This window comes from Vidua chalybeata, chromosome 3 (assembly GCF_026979565.1).
Source record: "Vidua chalybeata isolate OUT-0048 chromosome 3, bVidCha1 merged haplotype, whole genome shotgun sequence".
NCBI classification, from domain to species: domain Eukaryota; kingdom Metazoa; phylum Chordata; class Aves; order Passeriformes; family Viduidae; genus Vidua; species Vidua chalybeata.
Window position 1 is genome coordinate 35,379,119 of NC_071532.1, and position 22,139 is coordinate 35,401,257.

Here is a 22,139-nt window from a genome sequence, read left to right on the forward strand (position 1 = left end):
CACCCATTTTTCAAACTCAATTTAGGAATTATGGAAGGGGCACAGAAGGGAAAAAGATAAGGGATACAGAAAAATTGCCTAAGCCTCAGCTCCCCAGAAACCCAGGCTAAACACATGGCTCCTCCTCAGAAAGGATTTCTATTTCTGTGGAGGTGCTGCAGGTATTTTACAGCTTTAGCATTCACCTATTTCCAAAGCAGTAATGTGTGAGGTCAGCCCATGTTGCTTGGAGGGAAAAAAAAGGGCTGTAATAGATTCAAGTTTAAATCCAACATGTTTAATTGTGCAGTATAAGCACAAAGTAAGGTGATGGAAGCGAACTATTATAAATAAATAAAACTTAACTTCTCTAAGTGCCATCTCTGATGCAAGAACACTTGTCTGTATCACGTCACCAGTACAACCCTTGGTGACACAGCACTGAACTCCCAGCAAGGGGCATTCCTGAAACAGGGAAGATGAACTACTCCCAGTTCACAGTTAGAAAAACTGAGAGCCAAAGCAGCTCAGTGACAGGCCCAGAAGCAGCCAGGAGCCTCCAGGGCAGCAAGGTGAAAGAATAAAATGGCATCAAGCATATTTTTTTCAATCTCAGCACAAGAGAAATGCAAATTGAAGGGCAAGCTCTAGACTAAGAAGAAATAAAAGATCAAACCCTTCAATGAGGGTAGAAGTCATTTTTATAACTGCAAGTTCCAGGCTTTGCATCTGTCCAGAGGTGCACTGACACTGAAAGAGTGCCACAGGAGTTTTCAGAGGCTGGGAACAAGTGTGGCAGTGCCAGTGCCATGGCAATGTCCCAGATGGGCCCAAAGCTCTGTCACTGACCCTTCATTAAAACACTGCCCTTCCCTAAAAGAACAGACATGCAGAATTTGTAGAATCTTGTTTCTCCCCACCGTTTCTTCCTAGGTTTTAACATCCTGTACACCTGAGAGTTGGATATTGTTTGAAGAAAAATGTAAATTTGGTTTTAAAATATATCAGACCCTGAAGGAATCTGTCTTTATCCACAAGCACCAAAAAAAGGGTTCTTAGACCTCCACCATTCAAAAGGAGAAAAAATATCCCTTTTCTGGAGACATAAGTCTCCTTTTTTAGCTTATTTTGTTGTATCTCATGCAGCCTGTGCATGAAAATATAAAATGAGGAAAGATAAGACTAAGTGTCCTTCTGCCTTTGGATGAGATACAAGTAACTTCATGGGGAAAGGGAAGGAAGTGATGGGAAACAGACACAAAGCAATTATGTCTAGGATTAACTAATTTTGCTGGTTCATCATTTCAAACCGGTTGCTTCAAACCAAAGTGTGTTTGATGACACATAGCTATCACAGTGATACTTCTGTAGATGTGTAAAATGTTGTCTAAAATCAGACTCAAGAAAGCAGAGGATGAGGGGAAAGAACCTTCAATACCTATGAGGTGGCCTAAAGGAAGCTATCATGACAGGCTGAGTCTTACTCTGGGAATCTCTGCTACAGAAAGCTGTTTGGTTGTGTTGGGGGTTTTGTTTGGTTGGATTTTTTTTAATTAACTCTACTACTCTGACATCAGGCACAGCACAATTAACGTGCTGATGAACATGAGAACCCCACACTGCCAGAGGATTTGAGAATAATTTTGCACATGTATTTGTGCTAGATGTGCCTTAGAAACTCCTCCATAGAGCCAGCAGCAGCAATAAAAGCCATGTGCATCATGTTTTATATGTTCTACATGTTAATTATCACTCTTGTAAAGCCCTGACATCAAATGCCACACTCAGTTCTGGGTGTGGAGGCATAGAAATAAACTTTTTGAGTCAGCTCTGCAAGTGCTTCCACCCACTCCAGAGTAAAGCAGAGCCCTCTGTCACCTGGGACAAGTCTCTTGCTTTTATACTACTCTGCAAAGGCAGGAAACAATCAAAAGGACTCCAGAAAAGCCCCTTTTGCAATATACATTCAAGGAAAGCAGCAGTTCAAGGCTCGGAAATAGATATTTGCTTCAACGAACAATTGTGTGCATTTATTTACAAACATTATTGTACTTTTAAGGGAATGGCTGTGGTTTATGACCCATAAGACACACCTGTAGTCATTTATGAGTATCCTGAAGTCCATTAATTCCATTTCCTCACCCAAAGAGCTGACCTCGTAACTCTCCTGAACAGACTGACCAACCACACACAACTCTGAAGAAAAGGGTTATGGACAAAACACAATAGAGGAGGAGGAAAATTAAAATAACAAAATTTCAAGGAGAAACAAATCAGGGGTAGACATTCATATCTCCCCTAACCCACTCAGATCCAAAAGTGAGAATAAAACTGGAAAAAAAAAGTATGTTGCCCATCTCTGAAGCTGAAGGGTTTGGAAATTTAAATGTGTAGTAGGAGAGTAGCCCATATGCTATATCCATCCCTCTGGATATCAACAAAGCAAGCAGCCCCTTGAGCAGCAGGCTAGATTCCAGGGGCAATTCCAAGTACATTAAAAAGGTACAGGATGAGATGACCAAGGCAAAAATCAGCTGTGACCAGAAGGGGTAGAGGGAAAAGAGAAAGGGAGAGTGTCCCAGTCAATGGTGCCAATGCCCATCGGTTATCAGACTCTTTAAATGCCACCCGTGGGTGCTCATGCCAAGCAGTGCCTTGATTACCAAAAGACTGCCCCTGCCAATTCCTTGAAAAAGAGTGGCCCTAACCTGGCTGTGCATCACACCAGCCTCAGCTTAAGAGAATAATTTTCTTGAAGGGCTTTTCATTTCATCTTTAGAAGTCCTCCACCTTTTTATTTGCTGACTTGGGGCCAATTCTCTACTTTCCTTCAATTCAAAGGAGTAATGTAGCTGTTCTCTACTTACTCCATTAAGTTGCCTCCTAATTGGCTGCTCAACCTCAGATCCTGCATTAGCAATAGTCATTGTTTTATACTTTGAAACAAAGAGGTTTCAACTTTGTACCCAGAAAGTGCCACAAGGAACTCTGGGATCCTTACCAGCTAGGCACAGCAGATCCTTACCAGCACAAGCAGAAAGGATCAATGAACAAATCCATAATTAAATGCTGCCAGGTAACTGCTTCAAGGTCTGATTTTAAGAGTGGGGCCCTCAGACTACATGTAACACCAGTGAGCTAAAAGTGCCACCTCCATTCCATTGCTACTGACCAGTAAAGATCATCATACAAAGATAATTAGTGAAGAGGTGAAAATTTGGGTTTAGCTCCTTTTTGTCTCTATTTATCAGAGCACCACCATGATCTGGCTGTGCATGAGATGGAACCTTTTATACTCCATGACCATGAGCCAGAAGAGCTTCTGTTTTAATAAATCACATCTACATAATGATGATGTTTCTTAGAAACAGCTGCAGTCAATATTCACATCAACAGATTTTAAAAAGAAAAGCAGAGCAGCCTCTGTCCTCAGCTCTTCTGACAAATAGGGCTCATGACACTGCCTTATTAAGGCTGACTGCTCTTTCCTGGGTTTGCCTCAGATTTTCAGAGACACTGAACATCCCCAAATATAACCTGAAAAATTTTACACATCATTATTTCACTTGCTTGAATCTTCTCGAAAATTTCTGCCAAACTGCTTTGAAACACAAAGCGAAGAAGTACGGACTCTTTCTGGCAGAGGCAAAACATTCTTGAACATGTCTTTTACTTTGGCCAAAGGGCCTAAAATCTGGTTGAGCAAAAGGGTAAGACCTGGGGACAGCCCCTAAAAAGAGCTCTCTTGCCACTCCACAAATCAGGTGGATTCCAGGCCTGGGGGAAGCACAGAAGGAGCAAAGGAGAAGGGATAGCAGAACTCCAGTTTCCACAGGGTCAGCAGACACATTAGCTGAGAATTCCATAATACACTGAATGTACTCAGACTGGAACTAAACAGGATTACCCAGACAATCAAAACTAAGAAATTCCTCAGGACAGCTGAACTACAAGTGAAAGGGAGAAAGTTCCCACCCCATTTGCAGTGAACCACTGAAATAATCTGGAAGGGTAAAGATGCCCTCTTTCACTGAGGGCAGAGGAACCAAAGCTGCCACAAGTGAACAGGTTGCAAAGAAGAAAGTGTTGGGGAAGGTGACATAAGTGCTGGAAGGACAAAATAAAACAAAACTGGAATGGATCTTACAGAAGTGTAAAATGAAATTCCACATGTTCAACAGGAACATGCAAGATATCCTTCACTATCAGAGTTGTTAAACCCTGGAGAAACTTTGGTGATGGCACCACAGGACAGAAATCGTTGTTCTGCTGATCAAAGTCTGCAAATTTCAAAGATCTGCCTTGAGTGGGATTCCTCAGAAGTCTGCCCTACCCCAACCCATCTCTCAGGATATCCTCACAGTCAAGCTAATGATCCTCTTACTGCATTTGTTTGTATGAGTCCTCAAATGCTGCAAGCTAAACAGTCAAGAAACACAGAATAAAGGGAGAACTTCAGAGCAAAGGCAGTGAAATGCCAACCAGGAAGATTTTCACCATGGCCAGAGAGTTCTTGTGTGATGCTGAGAAAATAATTTAAACCAGTCTGCTCATCAACATAAATGCTGCCTTCTGATTTTGAGAGAACACTGGAATTATATTTCCACATTTCATTTTTTAATTTTCAGAGATGCTGAGCTCAAATTCATCTGAAATCACTGGGGAGGCATTCTGAACATCTGACAGTGTGGCACTGCAGGCTGAAAATTAGGTCCAAGGTATCTAGTCACAGATTAAAAATTAGGAGATTTTTAATGTCGGTCTTTTTTTGGATCTTCAACAGTACAACTGGAAACATTTTGTCATTTAATGGGCCTCGTGAAAATAAATTAAAAAGTGCTTATGAAGCATTTACTTTATAATAGATCAAAGACTGCATAGTTAGAAATTGACTGCAAGAGTTAATTTTGTATTAACTATATCACTCCAGGTTTTGTTAGAAAAACCAAAACAGTCTTGAGCATTCAAACACTGAAGTGAGGAAAGCACACAGTGCACAACCCAAATTCCCAGTTAACTTCCCTCTCTCAAAGAATGCTCATTTATTTCAGAGTTGTTTTCTGTTTTTCACTTTCCCATGTATCCACCAATACTCCAAAGGGCTCCAAAACCCCACTAATAGAGCTGTCATCTCTGACTTGAACAGACAGGCATTTAACCCATCTGCAGCAGATCCAAATCTTATTTTCCCCCCCACACTGAAGTTATAAAAAGCTTTCCAACAGAATTAATAAAGTTCAGGCTTTCTGATTTACTAAATATTAACTCTTTACAACTGTAAATTCAATCTCCTGTGTTGCAAAAGACCAAGTTACAATTATTCAGATAAAATACTTCTAAATAGCCTAGAGCTGATACTTGTTTACTACATAAAGATTAGCAACAAAGAAGAAACAACAAAAACTCTGGAATGCCGGACTTGACCTCTTCGCTCCAGACTAAAAGCGTTCACAAAAAAATAAACTCTTCAGCTTATTGTTTTAGTTTTATACACACAGAACAATGGTCTCTCATTTTTCATGTCCTCACTAATGTACTGGAGTGGCAGGCTTGTGCACAGTTTAAAAACAAACAAAAAAAGGCAGGGAGGAAAAAAGTTACTTAAAATAACTTCTGAAAAATTCCAAGTTGTTTATTCATTTAATCTCAGCTTATCCATAAAAAAGATGCTCTGATGTTATGTTTACTTGTAAGGTTAAAGGGGATACTCCTTGATAGTCTTCTTTAAAACATTCTAAACAGATAAAGAAGCCTGCAAATCTCCAGAGTGTTCACTCTGAGCTCAAAAATGCTTTATTAAGACAAAGTACTCTAAGAGAAAGGCATTTAAAAAATTTAAAATACCTGGGCTCTATTTTGCTGCACACCTGGGGAAGTTCTGCAGCCACTAAGCAATGTTACCTGTCAGGAGGTTTGCTGCAGTAATCCAATGCTTAGAAAAAAAGATGCGGCTAGAAAATTGGAATCCTGGCCCTCAATTTAGGCAGAATTCACCTTAGCAATATACGTAACTTAAAAAGTGAAAGTAAATAGTGTGAGCCACAGAGAGAGATCAGTCAAAATCTTTATGCAAAGTACATATTATCACTAGGGAAGATAAGAAAGCCTTTAAAGCAAGAAATGAAAACAAACCTATTTTTGAACATATACCATCATATTAACTTGCTATAGTGTGCCAATTCCAGCTCTCAGAAAATATCAGCTCAGCTGTGCTCTGGCTGTTGAGCTACTTAAAGACTCAGTCATGTCTGTCTTGTTCCCACTACAGGCCAGACAAAAACAAGGAAAGGAGTCAGCCAGGGCAGATTTCAGCCCTCAAGACACGTAATTCCTGGGAGAAGTTGCTCTTTATACTCAAGTTTCCTTACCCTTCTCAGCCTAGCAACACATTCTGCTACATTAAGCTCAAACTCTTACCAAAAAAGTTTCACCTGTGAACTTAACTACCTTTATTTATGAAACTACTTTAAACTCTCATCAGGAAAAACTGCTATAACCACAGCAGAGGGGATCCAGCCAGTCCTTCCCCAGCCTTCCCCCTCTCTCAGTTCTCTCTCGGAATACAAGAACACAGCTGTTCAAAGCCAGATCAGCAGTCAGGAGGCTCAGAGCCTCTCCCAGCAGTCAGGGAGAAGCAGCTATAGAGGCTCAACTCATGAAACAACTTGAGGAAACAACTTGAGCCAACCACTATCTGACCCAGGCACACACACGGATACAGCCATAAAAAAAAAAGACAGAAGCAACCAGCCACTTTTATCTTTCATAGATTCTAAGAGCAGCTATTTCTGCTCAGTGCCTTGTGAATCCAAAACTACACACCAAGAGCAAGAGATCATTCTAAAATTTGCTTTCTGACCTGGAATACTGTTACAGAATACAACACAAACACTGTGAGGAGAAGCAAAGTTACAGGACAACAATGAACTGTTTGACTTTAGTGCTTCACACCCTGATCCCAAATGGAATTTGTGAACAGTGTATTAGGCATTGGAGGCATTGGATGGTGGGAGCAGTATTACATCCAATCCCAAGGCATGAAAGAGTGACTTGTCTTGCAAAGCCAGACCTTTTTAATTGATCCTACTGCTTTTTCAATTTAGAAACTGAAGACAGTCTGCAGAGGAAATGGAATTCCAAGCCTTCCACCTGCGATCTGTGATCTGGAGTGGCTGATGTGACCTCCTCCTCTGCACTTCACCAAGCTCAGGCACAGCATTTCCCTTTCCAGCTGGACCATCCCCACAGGGCAGGGGCAGCAGGCACTGGATGAGGCTCATGGGTGACACATAGCAGATTTCAGTGCTCAGATTTCAGTTCCTCAGAGAGGGGATTCATGAGAAATGTCAGTACCACACCTGCTAGCAGGACCTCAGTTACTGACCAGGCACAAAGCTACAAGAGGCTTAGGATGGGAGGTCCACACATGGACTGGTTTTCAAGTCTGCACCACCACAGCTTTTGTCAGACTGTTCTGCACACCTTGCCACAGTGTCCTTCTCAAAGCTGGCAAACACCTTCTGTAATGTTACTCCACACAACACAGAATTCCTTCAACACCTCTCACGCTCTCGTTTAAATGCTTCCAGCATTCCCATTTAAAAATTCTCACTGGTTTAAAGCTCAGCTAGAAAAATTTTGCTTTGGGCTGAAACTTGGTACGAGTGGTAAGAATTCAAAACAACCACTTCTGCTTCATGAAATGCAAAGCAAAGTCAGTAGGACCATCTTTAAACTGCAACCCAAAACAGCAGGGAAGGGAACAACAAGGAGAGGATAGAGGCTGCCCCAGTGCACAGGCGATGTGGAAGAAGTGAACTCCCACTCTCACACAGTGAAAAGAAACGATGCATTACAAACATCAGTGTGTGAGCCAGAGTGGCAAAGGAAACTCCCTTCCCTTGAAACCTTGGATTCTGTGGGGCTTCCACTGCTGAGAACACTACAGGCAAGACAGGAGGGCTGAGGGGTGGGAAATGTGCGGATATACACATAATGCACGCTCAATGAGTTAACACTAGAATTCTTCATCACAGTGCAGCTAAATAGGCATCAACTTTCACAAGGCTGCCACTGAAAGCAACCACTAAGCACAAGAGCACTCAATTCAGTCACATATTCCAGGTAACACCTGTGGACTGCTGAGTAACACCTTTAACCCAAAATACAGGTCTTTCTCCAGAATTTAGCCATGTTTTATTAGTGCAGCCTTTAGGTTTACAATTTTACATTTTTTTACCAACTAGCCTGTAACAGGCAGGTTATCAGGTCCACTGTGCATGGAGAACAACACTTCATCTTTTAATTCTATCTATACAACTACTATTTGGGAAATAGCACTCTAATAACTTAAACTGTTGCCTGATGGCTTGGACTTTCAGTCTGGAGACTCAAATCATCGTTAACTTGACCTCTGCATACACACGTAGAAATTCCTTGGTAGCTTACCAGAAATAAAACAATAATTGCAATTACAAGGCTGCCTTTTCCTACCCTAAGGAAAATGTCAACCGAAAGAAAATGTTTTCTCATTCAAGCCTAGTTCCTAAACATACAGAACCTATATCAAGCCACTGTTTGGTATTGTGGACAAGGTCAGTTTGCTGAGCCTTTTAAAAATGTGTTAGCTTATTACTGTAAATAAAACTTCACACCACAAGTTGTTTGGTTTCTTGTGTTCTCTTTCTCCTTGAGAGTGTTTATCACAGGTTTACAGAGGTCAGGCTCACACTATTTGGTCGCTGGACAGGCTGAAAGCAACGGCAAAAGAGCAAGACACAACAAGCCAAGAACAGTGGTTCCACATGAACTGCTCCTCCCTCGCTGCTGTCCCTCCAGTTTTTGCTGTGGACATCTATAGCACAGCCAAACTCACAGCAAACGCACAAGAGCTCTGAGAACAACTCATTCTCAACAATTCTCCTGACATTCAGACTGTATGTCTTCTCTCCCAACCATTTCTCTGCCTCAGCTCGAGTCTCACAATGCCTCTGTGCCCCCAGACACCACTCACAGACTTTCTGGGGCACCTGCTCCTCCGTGCACAACTGAGACACACACACTCAGTGTGGGACTGCCAGAGCAAAAGCTAGCAGAGGACTCATCCTGCTCTCTTTCTCTGCAGGCTTTGAAAAAGGCAACTCTGCCGTTTAGCTCTCCTTTCCTCTGAAATTGTCCCGGGCATAGCTAGCATGCCAAGGAAGAAATCCCAGCTGCCCAACAGCTGCTCCACCAAAGGTGAGGTGGAAACCGCACTCCTTTCCTATGTGAGGCTATACAAACGTAAAGGGCTGGGAAACAGCAAGCAGTAAAGGGAAAGCAGATGTGATGGTGAGGCAAGTCTCATGCCCTAGTGAGCCAAGAAAGAAGAGTGTCTTCTGCGAAGGAAGTAAAGTCACCAAGGGTACCCAAACTGGGAGAACACATGGGCTTGACAACTCCACCTGCACGAGAGAGACAGCGAGAGGAGCAGGAGCCAGAAAGAAAAGGAAAGGCTGAGAGGAGGAGACCGGAGATGGAACGAGAGAACAGGTTGAAACAACTATGTTACGAGGACAGAGGCGGCAACACGCACACCGAAACGCGGGAGGCGGGAGAGGAAGACGCTCGCGAAAGGAGCCAGCCCAACAGAGCCCGCACCGGCCAAGCGCAATTCGACAGGAGAGCCCTAGGAGAAAGTTTGCCCGGCATTCAGCCGCCGGTTCAACGCCGCCGCTCGGCTCGGCAGCACTCGGCGGGGACACCTCTGTGGCCGCCCCGCACCTGCCCTCCGCACCGAGCGGGGCAGGGCCCGCAGCCCTCCCGCCCGATCGCTCCGCAACCCCGCCGCGCCCCTGCCGGGGGAAGCGGGGGCTACTCACATCGTCCCACTTGACGAATTTGACGCCTTTCTTGAGGGTTTCGGAGACGCAGACGGGCTTGAGCTGCAGAGCGTGCACCCCTGGCTGTGCCCCGGCCATCTGCACCGCATGGACGCGCTCGCTCTGCCCCGGCGCGGAGGAGCCGCGGGAAGCGGCCGCTGCAGGAGGGACGCCGGGGCGCCGGAAACCCGGCAGAGAGGCCGGCAGAGGCGCCGGGAGCGGGCAGGGAGGCGGCTGCCCAGGCGGCGAGGGCGAGAGGCTTCACTGGCGCCGGCCCAAGGAACTGGCGCGGCAGCAGCCGGGGCGAGCCATGCAGCGGCACATCCTCTATATACCGCCGGCCCGCCCGCTCCTCTCACACACACGCACGCACGCACGCAGGGCACGGAGCCGCGGCGCTGCCCGCTCCGCTCCCTCCCTCCCCTCTTCGCCGCTCCTCCTCCCGCCCCGCCAGGCTCGGCCCCCGAGGTTCCCCCGCGCCCAGGGCAGCGCCGGCGGCGCCGCGGCGCCACCTCCCGGCCGCCAGCGGCCGCCTTCCGCCGAGCGGAAAGAAAGGCGTCACGGCCGGCCGCCGCGGCTCCTCCGGCAGGCAGAAGGACGGCAGGAGACGCTAGGAAGGGGAGAGCCGCCTCCCTCCGCGGGAAGCACGCGTGGGGCTCCGGTACCGCTCCGAAACGCTCAGCAAGGGAGCGAGGGTGAGTGTCCGTGAGTCTCGTCCCACTGAGAGATGCGGCCAGGAGCGCTCCCGCGGGCCGCAAAATTCCCGCATTGTGAATCTCACAATGGTTGCCATTGAAAGGGACCTCAGGAGATCACCCAGCCCAGCGTCCCTTCCAAGGCAGGTGACACAGGAACGTGTCCAGGTGGCTTTGGGATGTCTCCAGAGAGGGAGACGCCACCACCCCTCTGGGTAGCTGTTCCTGTGGGAAGTGCTCTGCCGCCTTCAACGCAGTAGTTCTCCCTCCTGTTGAGTGAAACTTCTTGTGTTTTAGTTTTGAGGGAACAGTTTTGGCAAAAGCAGAGAGCACTGACTGAGCCTGCATAGTGATGCCAAAAGAGGAACAACTTTTAATTGAAAGAGTAGCACAAACATTCCCAAAGCTTCATGCTTTAAATACACAGAAAATGCTTTACCACAGCTTTTTGATCTCATAATATGAAGAGGCTTCTTCAGAACAAAGGAATGTGACCTTAATTCAGGTTTAGGTATATTCAACTCAGAAAGCATAAAGATGGCAAAACATCCTCTCATCCAGCAAAATTCTAAATCCAGAGGTTTTAAGGAAAATGTTTTTAAAGAACAAAGTGCTCCGCAAATGACCTCTCTGTTAGAGCCCCTGTGCAGTCAGAGATAAAACATCAGATGATACAGCACATGAGATTTCTAATTTCTCTGTAGGGGTTTTCAACTGACGCTTGGGATTTAGGGGCAGCAGGCCAAATTTCTGCTACAGACAAAGCAAATGACACAGAAAAAAATGTCTTTGTATGTATTTTTAACTTAGTACTATTTTGAAATACAATTCCTCCAAACTAAGTATTTTTTCTTCAATCTGAGTGTGGAGATGTTAGTTCCATTTTTTTTTTTTTAATTAAAAAGCTACAAAACTAGCATATTGGACTGCTGATTTGCTCTTACTATGAAGAGTTGCTAAAGCTTTTCCTCTGGGCCTTTTCCAGATTCTTCCCCTTCAATGAAAGACTTTTGATTGCCTTTAGTGGGAGGTGAATCTGCTCCTTCACCATAGCCTGTGCACACAGCGGACACATTTCAAGGCCAATTAACCCATTGGATCTATTTTTTGTTCTTATTAACCTTCCCTGCAAACGTGGGTGCCACATCAGTCAGGATGAAAGTCTGCTCTCTCCCTGCTGTGCTGTAATTCCCAGTCATTTGCCATGACTTAAAGCAACAATAACCAATTCTGCCTTTGGCTGCACTGACGGATGGGGTTGTTCCATGATGGGGGAAAAGGGAGAGATTTTCAGGGCTATTTTCACAACTGCCTTTTCATCTCATCTCATATTGCATACAAAAGAATGAAAATGCTACTAAAATCCCCAGAAAATAAGAGCAGAGAGTACTGATGCTACAGTACTTACTAATGATCCTTTAAGCTCTTGCATTCCCAGTAGTCTACTGAAATCAGATCTTGGGAAGATGTAAACCTGCCAGGGATGGTGGCACTTCTGTGGCAGTTCTCAACAAACCCACAAATCCCACTTTCACTTGACCTGGACTCATTTACAGTCTTTGTTAGGGAAAAACAAATCACAATTTATGATACCTCAGGATTCATGATGAAGCCATAGGCTCCCAGCAACCACTGACCTGAAGATGGAAGAAGTGGGCCTATGGATAAGGATAGGCTCTGATACTGGTACATACTGGTGCCTGTCATTACAGAGATCAAGTTTTGTCTAGAGCAATTCTGTGGTTTTTCAGACTTGAGTATTTTAATCTGATAGTATTCGTCTGAAGAGGAACACCTTTCATATGGCAGGTATCTAATGAATTTTCCATCAAAAGGAAGAAGCGGCACAAAAAGAAATGGGATTATGCCTGGACCTTTTAAACAACAGTTCTGGAAAGTGTTTGTGATTCAGCCTGTGCTGAAATCCTAGACTCTGTGAAACCAGTGGGAATTTTAGTTTCAACCCAGATAGCTGGCTCATGTGTTACTGCTATTGCTTCACTGGCATCTGCTGCAGCAAGGAGCACATTTCTTGGTACCTAGTACATACTGCAAACACAGATTCAGAGCATGTCTCAATCTAGTTCTTTTTCCACAAAGCTTGGGATCAGAGACTTGGAAACCAGCTCCATTCAGCAGGATTGTTACATCTAGAAAGAGTACAAAGATCTTGTCCTTAAATGACTGGACCAAGCCTTGCAAAAGAAGAACCAGACACCTTCCTCCAAGGCCTCAGTTAAAACATCTAAATGCTTATCTTCTATTTCTTCTTCACTCAGCCCCTTCCAGTTCTAAGAGTGAAGGAAAGATGTGGTGTCAGAAAAAAAACCCACTCAGCAATAGGCTTATTTGAGTGGTTATTCCAAATCATACAAATCAGATGTGATACCTGCTGGTCTCATGTTGCTGGCAAGAACTATTTCAGGATACTTTCATTTCTCTAGGTTCAAAAATCTCAGCCTACACAGTCAAGGATTGCCTTGCATAGCTAATACAAGTTGTTTGAATGCAATATACCCATAAAACATTATTTTTTATATAAGGGGCTTAGTACCAATATTTCATTTACAGGGGAATAATTGAATACACAATGTTTTACATACACATCTGGATGTGTGTGTAAGCAAATCAGGAAAGGAGCAATAACTGATTTAAATAACAGATGGCTTTGACCAAAGTCAAATGAAGACATGGCAAAAGCTACACAGAAAGACTCTGTGAAATGATACAAGAAATGCACTAAAACCTAAATTTACTGTTTTAAATTTGGGTTCAGAGAAATAGATATTAAATCTCTGTTTTGCTTGCTATTCTGAGTGTATTGGTGTAATTCTCGATTTTGAAGAGAAGCAGGGGCCTCAGCCTTGCAAATGCTTCACTGCAATGGTGCACTGAACATACTAAGAGTTAAACATAAGTGTTTGCAGGATTTGGGATTAAAGCTATAATTCTGGTGAAGCTGAGTTTATCATCCTTACTGCATTTTAAATTGGGTCAAATTGTACTCTAATTATCAGTGGGAGCAGGATCATTAAGGTCTATGGAACAACTGTGGAAAACAAATACAGAAAATGTGACCCTCTCTCTCATTAAAGCTCAGTCCTTCTGCCAAAAAGCTACTTTCACGTCATGCAGACAGCAAAGCTCACACCTGACCAAGGAGACACAAGTGCCACAAGGTGTGGGGAAGCTGCCTTGTGTGCTAAGAAATGCCACCTTCCAAATGCAGAAGACACTCATTTACTGAGAGAGATCATCTGCTAATTCTTCCATAAGCTGATGGCCAGAGGCCACTGGAATCTGTTTATGTTTCATCTGCTCCCTTCACAAGTTGCCATACACACAGAACAGCAGTCAGATACAGCCTTTATTTTCATCAGTGAGCCTGATAACTTCCGTGGCACAGCCACTCAATCAGGTGACTCTTGAAGAGTGAATATAAAATTCTGGCACACAAACCACCACCATAGCAACAAAGACAGCCTGGCAACAGCAGCTGCTACACAGAAATGGAAGGGGAGGGGAATCTTGTACAAGAGTCCATTTCCTGTTGAAATCATCTTAATTTTTCCATCACATCAGAATCACAAATGTCTTTAAAATACTGAGAGAATAAAGACTAATGCACAGTAATGGAAATTATGACACAAACAGTGTCTTTGTGTAAATCAAGTGGCTGGGTCACTGCTACATTCACTGGGACCATGTTTTATTTTGGATGGATTTTGACCTGATGCACAGGTGGCACCTGTGGAACTCCACGTCACCGGAAACAGTCCACAATCCTCCAGAAAACGCCCTGTGTGAAAAAGAATGAAGCCTGGTGGTTTGGACAGAAGATGCTGCTAGCAGAATTCCTCACCCACTGAGACCTCTTACCCTACTCTTTCACTGGGGATGGGCCCTGCTTTGAGTGGCCCTTCCCTGATGCTGCTCCATCCTATGGGCCCCTCTCCACGTCCCTCAGCAAGCCCTGACACTCCTTGCCTACTTAACCTCTGCTAAAAAAATCCCCAAACTATTACCGGAAGAACCCAAAATTGCCATTCTTGCAACAGTTAAAATGGCAAGTTAAAAGAGTCAGCTAATGCATTCCCTAGGAAGTGTTAATTCACCTTTTAGGTACTGTAATCTGTTCTTGCTTCCCTGTTCAATTTACAGCATAGTACATTTTTTTTACAGATTGTTAAAACCAGTCCATAAAACATTTAAGAATGTTGAAGTTAATTATGAACGATTTCATAGCCTACCAGGTTTGTTAAATCACAGGTGGGGTAAACTGCCAAAGGTCCACTGACTTCAAAGGTGTGCATTTGTTTATCCCAGTAACATATGCACCTTTGCCTTTTTTTGTTCTCTTCTAGCTCTTAACTTTTGTCCCAGCTGCATAGGCAGATTAAAAGCCTCTCAAAAGCAGGCTCTCACCTGCTTTAATTTACATCCAAGCTGAGCTGTGAGGTGAACTAAAAGACAAAAATATCAAATGGGCTGCAAAGCAGAAATTGCCTTGAAAATCCCCAGCCCTTTTGTAGAGCAGAAATTATGTGCTCTGAATGAGGTAGCTGCTGCATGAATGGAACCTCTGTGCTTCATGCAAAGAGAAGAATGCTGGTTTGTGCTTTTCTTCGAGTGTCTGAAAATTACAGAAATCTCATGGTATCTTTCAGAGGCACAAAGATGCTTCTCTATTATGTATATGCCCAGCATGCACATAATGAGTCAGCATACACTTTCTCTGGATTGCCATCCATAATTCCCACAAAGCGTTTACATGTATTGCTGTGACAGAGCAATATTTAACTAACAGCTCCCAGCTGTATTTCCCATTACCATGGTGGAGTCATGTCCCTAATTCATCTTGGCCTAGCTTACAAGTTTGGTACAGTTAAAAAATATATATATTCAAGCTGGTGGCAGGATGATTTGTCTTTAGAAAGATGGGAGATTATGAGTCTGAAAAAGAGTACATAGATCTGGCCCAATCCTCTTTCCTTAAACTCAAATGAATTCATCTTCAGGTCCTTCTAGATGGCTTTTGTCCATTTCTTTCCTAAAGGCAAAAAGCCTAGCATACACATGCCCTGGATTCTGGAGATCACCAGGGCTTGGTTTAAGTACCCTAAAAATTAATACTCCTGTATGCCAGCAGGAGTATTTCATTTCCATTAAGCATTTAGAGAAAAAATGTTTACAACTCATTCAGATGCTAAAAAGTTAAGGAGAAAATTTGTGTTTAATTTTTTGAATGGGAAACTCAATATATCTTCAATTTTTAGATTTCCCAATTGCTGTTTTATCTCTTGATATTCCTAAATTAATACAAAAAGATTTTAATGGCATACCTTCTCTTGAAGCAGGCCACTTGAAACTTTTATGCCTTTCCCACTAACACTTTTCTCTAAGCTCATTTCAGAAATATTCTTATAATAACCTCTGTGAATCATCTGACTTTCATTACAATTCTGGGTATTTTACAGAACCTGCAGTTGTAAGGGGTGAAATTCCACAACTGACAAAACATTAGTCAGAAAGCAATAGGACACCATTTACGTAGCTGAAAACACTTGCTTTCAGCTATGTTTCAAAAACTTGGAGCAATTTTCTCGTGATGTAGGTCTTTAAGCCACATCTCCTGCAGTGAATTGAAACACTCAATGGCAGAAAAAAAAAAAAAAAAAAAAAAAAAAACAAAAAACAAACAAACAAACAAACAAAAAAAAAAAAACAAAACAAAAAAAAAAAAACCACAAAAAAACCCCAAAACAACCACCAAACAATTCCCAGTTACTTTTCAGGGAAGCTGAAAAGTTATTAATATTGCTAACCTGAATAAAGCTCTGGTCATTAATAACAGGTGTAATGGTAGAAAGGATTCAGCCTCCTACAACCTATGAGCTGTCCCAGCCCAACTTCCAGTGTCTAAGCACAGCAGTGTCCTCCATAACCATAAAGCTGAATAATAAGCTGAAAAAAATTGTGGCCTATCCAAACTCTTATGGTCTTATCAATATCTGCAATAAGCATTTTCCAACATGTAGTGCATTTTCTTGAAAAAAAAATAGAGCACCCTTCATCAGAAATGAACAGTTTTCTGGAGTTTAGGTGAGAGCTACAAAGCACAACATGCAGCTTCAGGAATGGCTCTGCTGATGGTCTTGTCACTGTGTGGCAAGGAAAAGCACTAACTACAGCTCTTGGCTGTCTGGGAGGCAATGTGCTCTAACAGGATGCCTGCTGAGCAATCAGAAACATCATTTACCAACCAGGAGACATTGAGACACTGTCAGAGAAAGGGAGGACGTTCAACAGGAGAGGAAAAATGCCTTTTGTAAGGCCACCATGGGCTACATCTTGATATTTATCAGCAAAACACTGCCAGGAGGAGGAGGAGAGGGAGAAACAGCACTGTCTCTATTCCATAGCACTGCAAGATCACCACCAAAGTGCTGATTGCCTTACTCCCATTTTGTATCAGATATTCAGCTCCACAATACCCAGAAGTCCTCTTGTTCCAGGAACAGTGAGAAGAAAAGGACTAATAGGTTAAACTGAAAGACCCCAGTCATACTTTGGTTGAAGTCATTCCATGAGCTTTGGTGGAAGTTCAAAAAGGCACTCTGAAAGCAAATAAATTATCTTGCAATTATCTTTTTTCTGAGATTATGCAACAATTTTGATGAAACAGCTGATGATGAATTTAAGTTTCAACATTCATTTTCCTAGTAGTCTTGTGAACACATAAAGGTCATGACATATAATCTCAAATAAGGAAAAGCAATTATTGTAAGGAAACCTTATGTTTCAGAGCAGCCATCAGCTAAAGAACTTCGAGCAAAACAAAGCTGAATGAAGATCACAGGCTATAATAAAAAACACCTCTTGACTTCTCTGCACAATGAGATTTGCAGCAGTCATAAGGAATACTTGGCACAGGTGCTCATTTGAATTAACATTCCCCCTCCAGTGTTTGCCACAGTGAAATCCCAGATCATCTACCAGCAGGCTATCTGCTTATAAAATTCATCTGAATGTAGATGCCAATTAAAGAAAGTACATTTTTATTTATTTAAGAAAAGACAGAATAATAGACATTATTTGCTTTTAGAGTATCAAGAATATGTTCAAGGATTTCTACACTTGTAATACACCAGGGATTCAAGCAGGAGTGCAGCCTCCTTTTGCACACACATATTTTTAGCAGTTTGCAGTGTTTGTTACAGTCTCAATGACACAAAGGAAGTGTGCTCAGAGCAAGGATTATCACTGCCCCAAGAGACCATAATCTTACAAGAAGTCTTAGATAAACTGAGACCCAAGTCCAGATTTCCAAGAAACCTAATCAAGTAGTGTTTTCTCTGTTCTCCTTCATGCCTTACAACTGATAAAACAAAACAAAAAAAAAATAGATGTTTTAGATATGATACAATAGCAAGAATCAACAGAGCAGTGTAGGGAAAAGATCTTGTGAGTAGCATTATATAAATACCAATTGAAGAGTAGTGTTTAATAAATAGTGGTACCAAGTGTGTCAATAAAATTCTAGTCATTGATGCCATCTCAAAGCTGGCATAATAGGAGCTATTATTGAAGAAGGATTTAAATTAAAGCACAGCTGCTTTGCATACTAGTTCAGAAATACACTTAAAATAGAAGGGAAACAGCAATGTGATTTCAGCTTGGCATTTCAAACAGAGTCACCACAAATTCAACAGCATGAGCTCGTCACTACAAAGCCAGAGCAATACAGTCCTGCTTCAAATCCAAGTACCAGATCACACTCAGCACTGATCCTCCTTGGCACTTCAGTGATTTCCCTTGACCTGTAGGTACTGATTTCCTTTCAGGAAAGATGATTTTCACAGACAGAAGTGGGACATAGGAGCTCAAAAGACCCTTAACATGGGCCTTGTCACATGCAAATGAATGACTGGAATCCATTTTTACAGGAGATGCAAAATGCTGCCATTTGACTGTATTCTCACACAGGCAGGCTCCACAGTCTGTGAAACAGCCATTCCAGAGTCAGAGCTCCTTGCCTTCCCCTGCCACTGTTCATCTCTGAAAACTACCTTCTCACTCACCTAAAAAATGGACACAGCTATTACCTGATAAGGGACTTGCAAGCTACAATGAATATCTAATTGTACCATGGAATATTGCTAAAAAATGCCAGCTTCATTGTAGAAAAATATAAAAACACACCAAATTTTGGCACTGGAGACACAGGCATTGGTTTGGGACCAGTTTTCTTCCCTGGTGAAAACCTGCTTCCCTCTATTCTTTTTTGTGGAAATAGTCAGGCTCTTCATTTACATAACAAAGTGTGAAGGTGAGGAACTCAATCCCCAGATTCCATGCCCTCAGGATCAGCTCTGTGGCCTTGTCTCGTCTGTGGGTGAGGTCTCTGCACCCAAGACCCCCCTACTTAATTTTTCATCACCTTCCTACACTGGGGATGCCCATGTACACCTCAGCCCATGCCCCAGTACTTCACCTAAGATCATTTCACTTTGTGCTAGAAGTCTTTCAATACCAGATTGTTAATAGGAGGGAATAATTCCAGTTATGGTGGGAGCATGGAAAATGTTTGGAGCCACCGAGCAAGTTCAAACCAAACTGCAAAGATCCAAGACTACAGAAATTGCTCAGAGCCCCAGGAGGATAATCCAGCAGTGCTCTAACATCCTATCACTCACCAGCAGGAAATGGCCAACTTCCAATATGCCACTGGGGTGCCAGCCTTCTTCATTTCCTTCCTGAACTGCAATTCTATTTTGAAATATAGTGGATCTCCACAGACTTCAGCTGGAAGAGCTTTACAATTCTCACAAGGTTCTTCAGTATTGCATCAGCCTGAGCAACTTCTTACTCTCATCTGTTCAGATTTGGTCTCTCTGGGAGAGTGGGCATTGAATTTGTGGAGCTTTAGGAAACACTGGTTTGCAGGCACTGAGTGACCTGGGCAGCAAATTTCCAGTGTGACTCGTGGCTTGTTTCTGGCAAGGCAGTGTATTCTGTACTCTCAGCTACTTTTGTGTGCTTCTGATTCATAAAATGGCTTGGAAGGGACCTTAAAGACCATCTAGTTCCACCAAAGCTAAAAGTGCAATTATCTGACAAATACAGTTTGTCCATTAAAACAAAAAGGCATTTCAAATAAAACCAGATACTGCTGGTGGCTGAACAATTCTGTTTTTTTTAATCGGCTGTTCTCCGGCACAAATCTTTTGTAATAACTAGCCTTTTGGGATAGCATTTTCTGAGCATACTGTATTGCTAGGTATTTAACAAGAACATTTGGTATGGAATTTTCTGAGGTAGAAGAAAATGAATTGGTAGGCTTTTTCCCCTTTTTGTGAATAAAATAAGTGTTACACATATGTAATCTATGCATGTATACATTCCTAGTTATATTTAACTAAAAATGTTGTTTGCAGCACAACGTACAAGTATTCCACATAGACATCTCACTGAAATTTTCCTTCATTTTCTAAATCAAGCTATTTGCAACATTATCCCTTTCCAACAGAAGGAACACTTGTTTTCCTCACTGCAACACTTAAATCCTCAAGCCCAATTACAGCTGCTTTTGCCAACCTCTTACAACTAATTTCTGCCATTAAAGAACCAGCCAGCTACACTGCAGCACAGACCAGTGGATAAATCACAGCTGAGAGCAGCTTATGAGGCTGTTAGTGCAGGAAACCACCAGCCACCACTTCCCAAATGAAACAAAACCCATCAGTTCTTCATCTCCTCCCTCCTGGTTGTCAGGAAGCACCAACTGACCCCTGGCCACAGCCCCTCTTCTTCCCTGTGACCTGCACCTATCACTTCCCAGGCTCCTCTCCAAGTCACCAGGAGGTCATGTTTTCATCTCAGCAATGCACAGCTGTTGCATTGTCAAAGTTGTGCCTGCATTCCCAAATAAAAGTGTTCTTGTCTCATCAATCAAGATAAAGTCTGAGTGAGAGGCTGCCTGTTAAGATAACAGGGAGATATATTTGGAGTTACTTGACATTTTGGCAAAAATGGAGGATTCATGCTTGGGTAGCACCTACCACGTGAAATAGCTATTTGAATTTGGCCCGTACTGCTTCTAACAGTTTAGTGTCAAGAGGCTTTTCTGCATAACTTTTTTCTTTAAAACATCTCAGCTTAGAAAACAGACAGGATTTCATTTTTGCTTGAATATATAAAGTTGCAACGAAGAGTCTTAACCCCAGTGAAAGACAACATCCTTTCTAAGAGAGAGACAGCCACAGCTCTCCTCTAATAGCAGCATTTCTATGTCTGAGGGAAGGCTATTAGAAAGATACTGCCTTGCAGTGCTATAAAAATGAGTTAAAAGCCATCTTGCTGCTAGGTATTTTATATCTACAGCTACTCAGAAAAACACCTGTCATCTCAAATTCAAGAGAGGGAAATGTTCAACATGTCTTCATAGGTGGAAAATGAAAAGGGAAAGGTTGCTTATGCATAATATATAATATCACCAACAGGTTTCAATATATGAAAATATGTTTAATATTTAAAGGGCTATTATGTGTCCCCTAATGCCAAATGATGCAAGGTCAGCTGTGCATGAAAAATAATGACATTATCAAGGGAACTGTTTCTGGTGAAGATATTGTGGCAATAATGGAATTGCTGTCCTTACATCTTTGGACATGTTTTCTTTCTAACTCCCTGATCTTAGGTGCTTAATTGTTGGCAATAAACAGAGACATTTCTGTGCCTTTTCTGCAGGCAGACTTTCAGAAATGGGTGTGCTACATGCATAGAGACTGTGCTACACTCCATGGATTTGTTCTACTGCAGTATTTACTCCGTGAACGCTCTCATGGGCTAACGAGGTTTGACACAGGGGCAAACCAGAGATGCTTTGTCTGTGCCATGGCATATAAATTAATTTCCCCAGACACACCGAGATCACAAATGCAAGATAACAATTTCATTTCCCACTGCATTACTGCTCATTCTTGATTAGCTCTGCTTCCTTTACCTGGATCACACATTTCAGTCAAAAATTTGTTTCATACTTCAGATAAGCAGCTTTGTGGGTAAAATCTGTCTGTCTGCAAAACACACTCAAATTGCCTCTCCATTTGTAATTTAAAAGCCAACCATTCTGAAACAGCTAAATCCCACATGGAACAAAGAGTAAGGTATCAAAGTGCATGTGGAATGCTGCCAGAAGCTCTAAAGGAACTGGACTATCTCCACACCTCCATCTGCCCTTCCTCACATCAGTGAGCAAGAGAAAACTTTATGTTCTTCTGTACCAGTTTAACCCACCCCAGCACATAGAAACTGCTTGGATGCCCACAGGTAAAGGAGAGGCTGCATTTGGAAGCTCTGCCTCACAGGCCCTCTACACAATTCTGGCTGGCTATGCCAAAACAGCTCTGGTGCACTCCTAAAAACATATCAAGCTGACACTGCTGCATCCAAGAGTTCAGTCTCAAAGATGTGCCTGATTTCACAACATAGTCAAATACACTGTCCAAGGCAAGGGAGTACTCACCCAGCGAAGACAATTCACAGGCTTAGTAGCAACTGTTAAATAGCCCAGTAATAAAGGAATATAGTCATCTTCAAGCCC

The 22,139-nt window shown here is 42.7% G+C and overlaps 1 protein-coding gene across 4 annotated transcripts in view; it reads right to left on the bottom strand.

The window, feature by feature from the left end:
* Positions 1-22,139, bottom strand: part of PLCB1 (phospholipase C beta 1) — a 354,862-nt gene that overhangs the window by 331,058 nt on the left and 1,665 nt on the right. For 2 of the 4 annotated variants that reach the window (XM_053937774.1, XM_053937777.1), the window contains exon 1: positions 9,840-10,183. The exons of the other annotated variants lie outside the window; for them this stretch is intronic. In XM_053937774.1, the coding sequence (XP_053793749.1) occupies positions 9,840-9,938 (99 nt within the window). In that variant the 5' untranslated portion in view covers positions 9,939-10,183. Of the gene's footprint in view, positions 1-9,839; positions 10,184-22,139 lie in introns of those variants that run through there. 4 annotated transcript variants of the gene reach the window in all.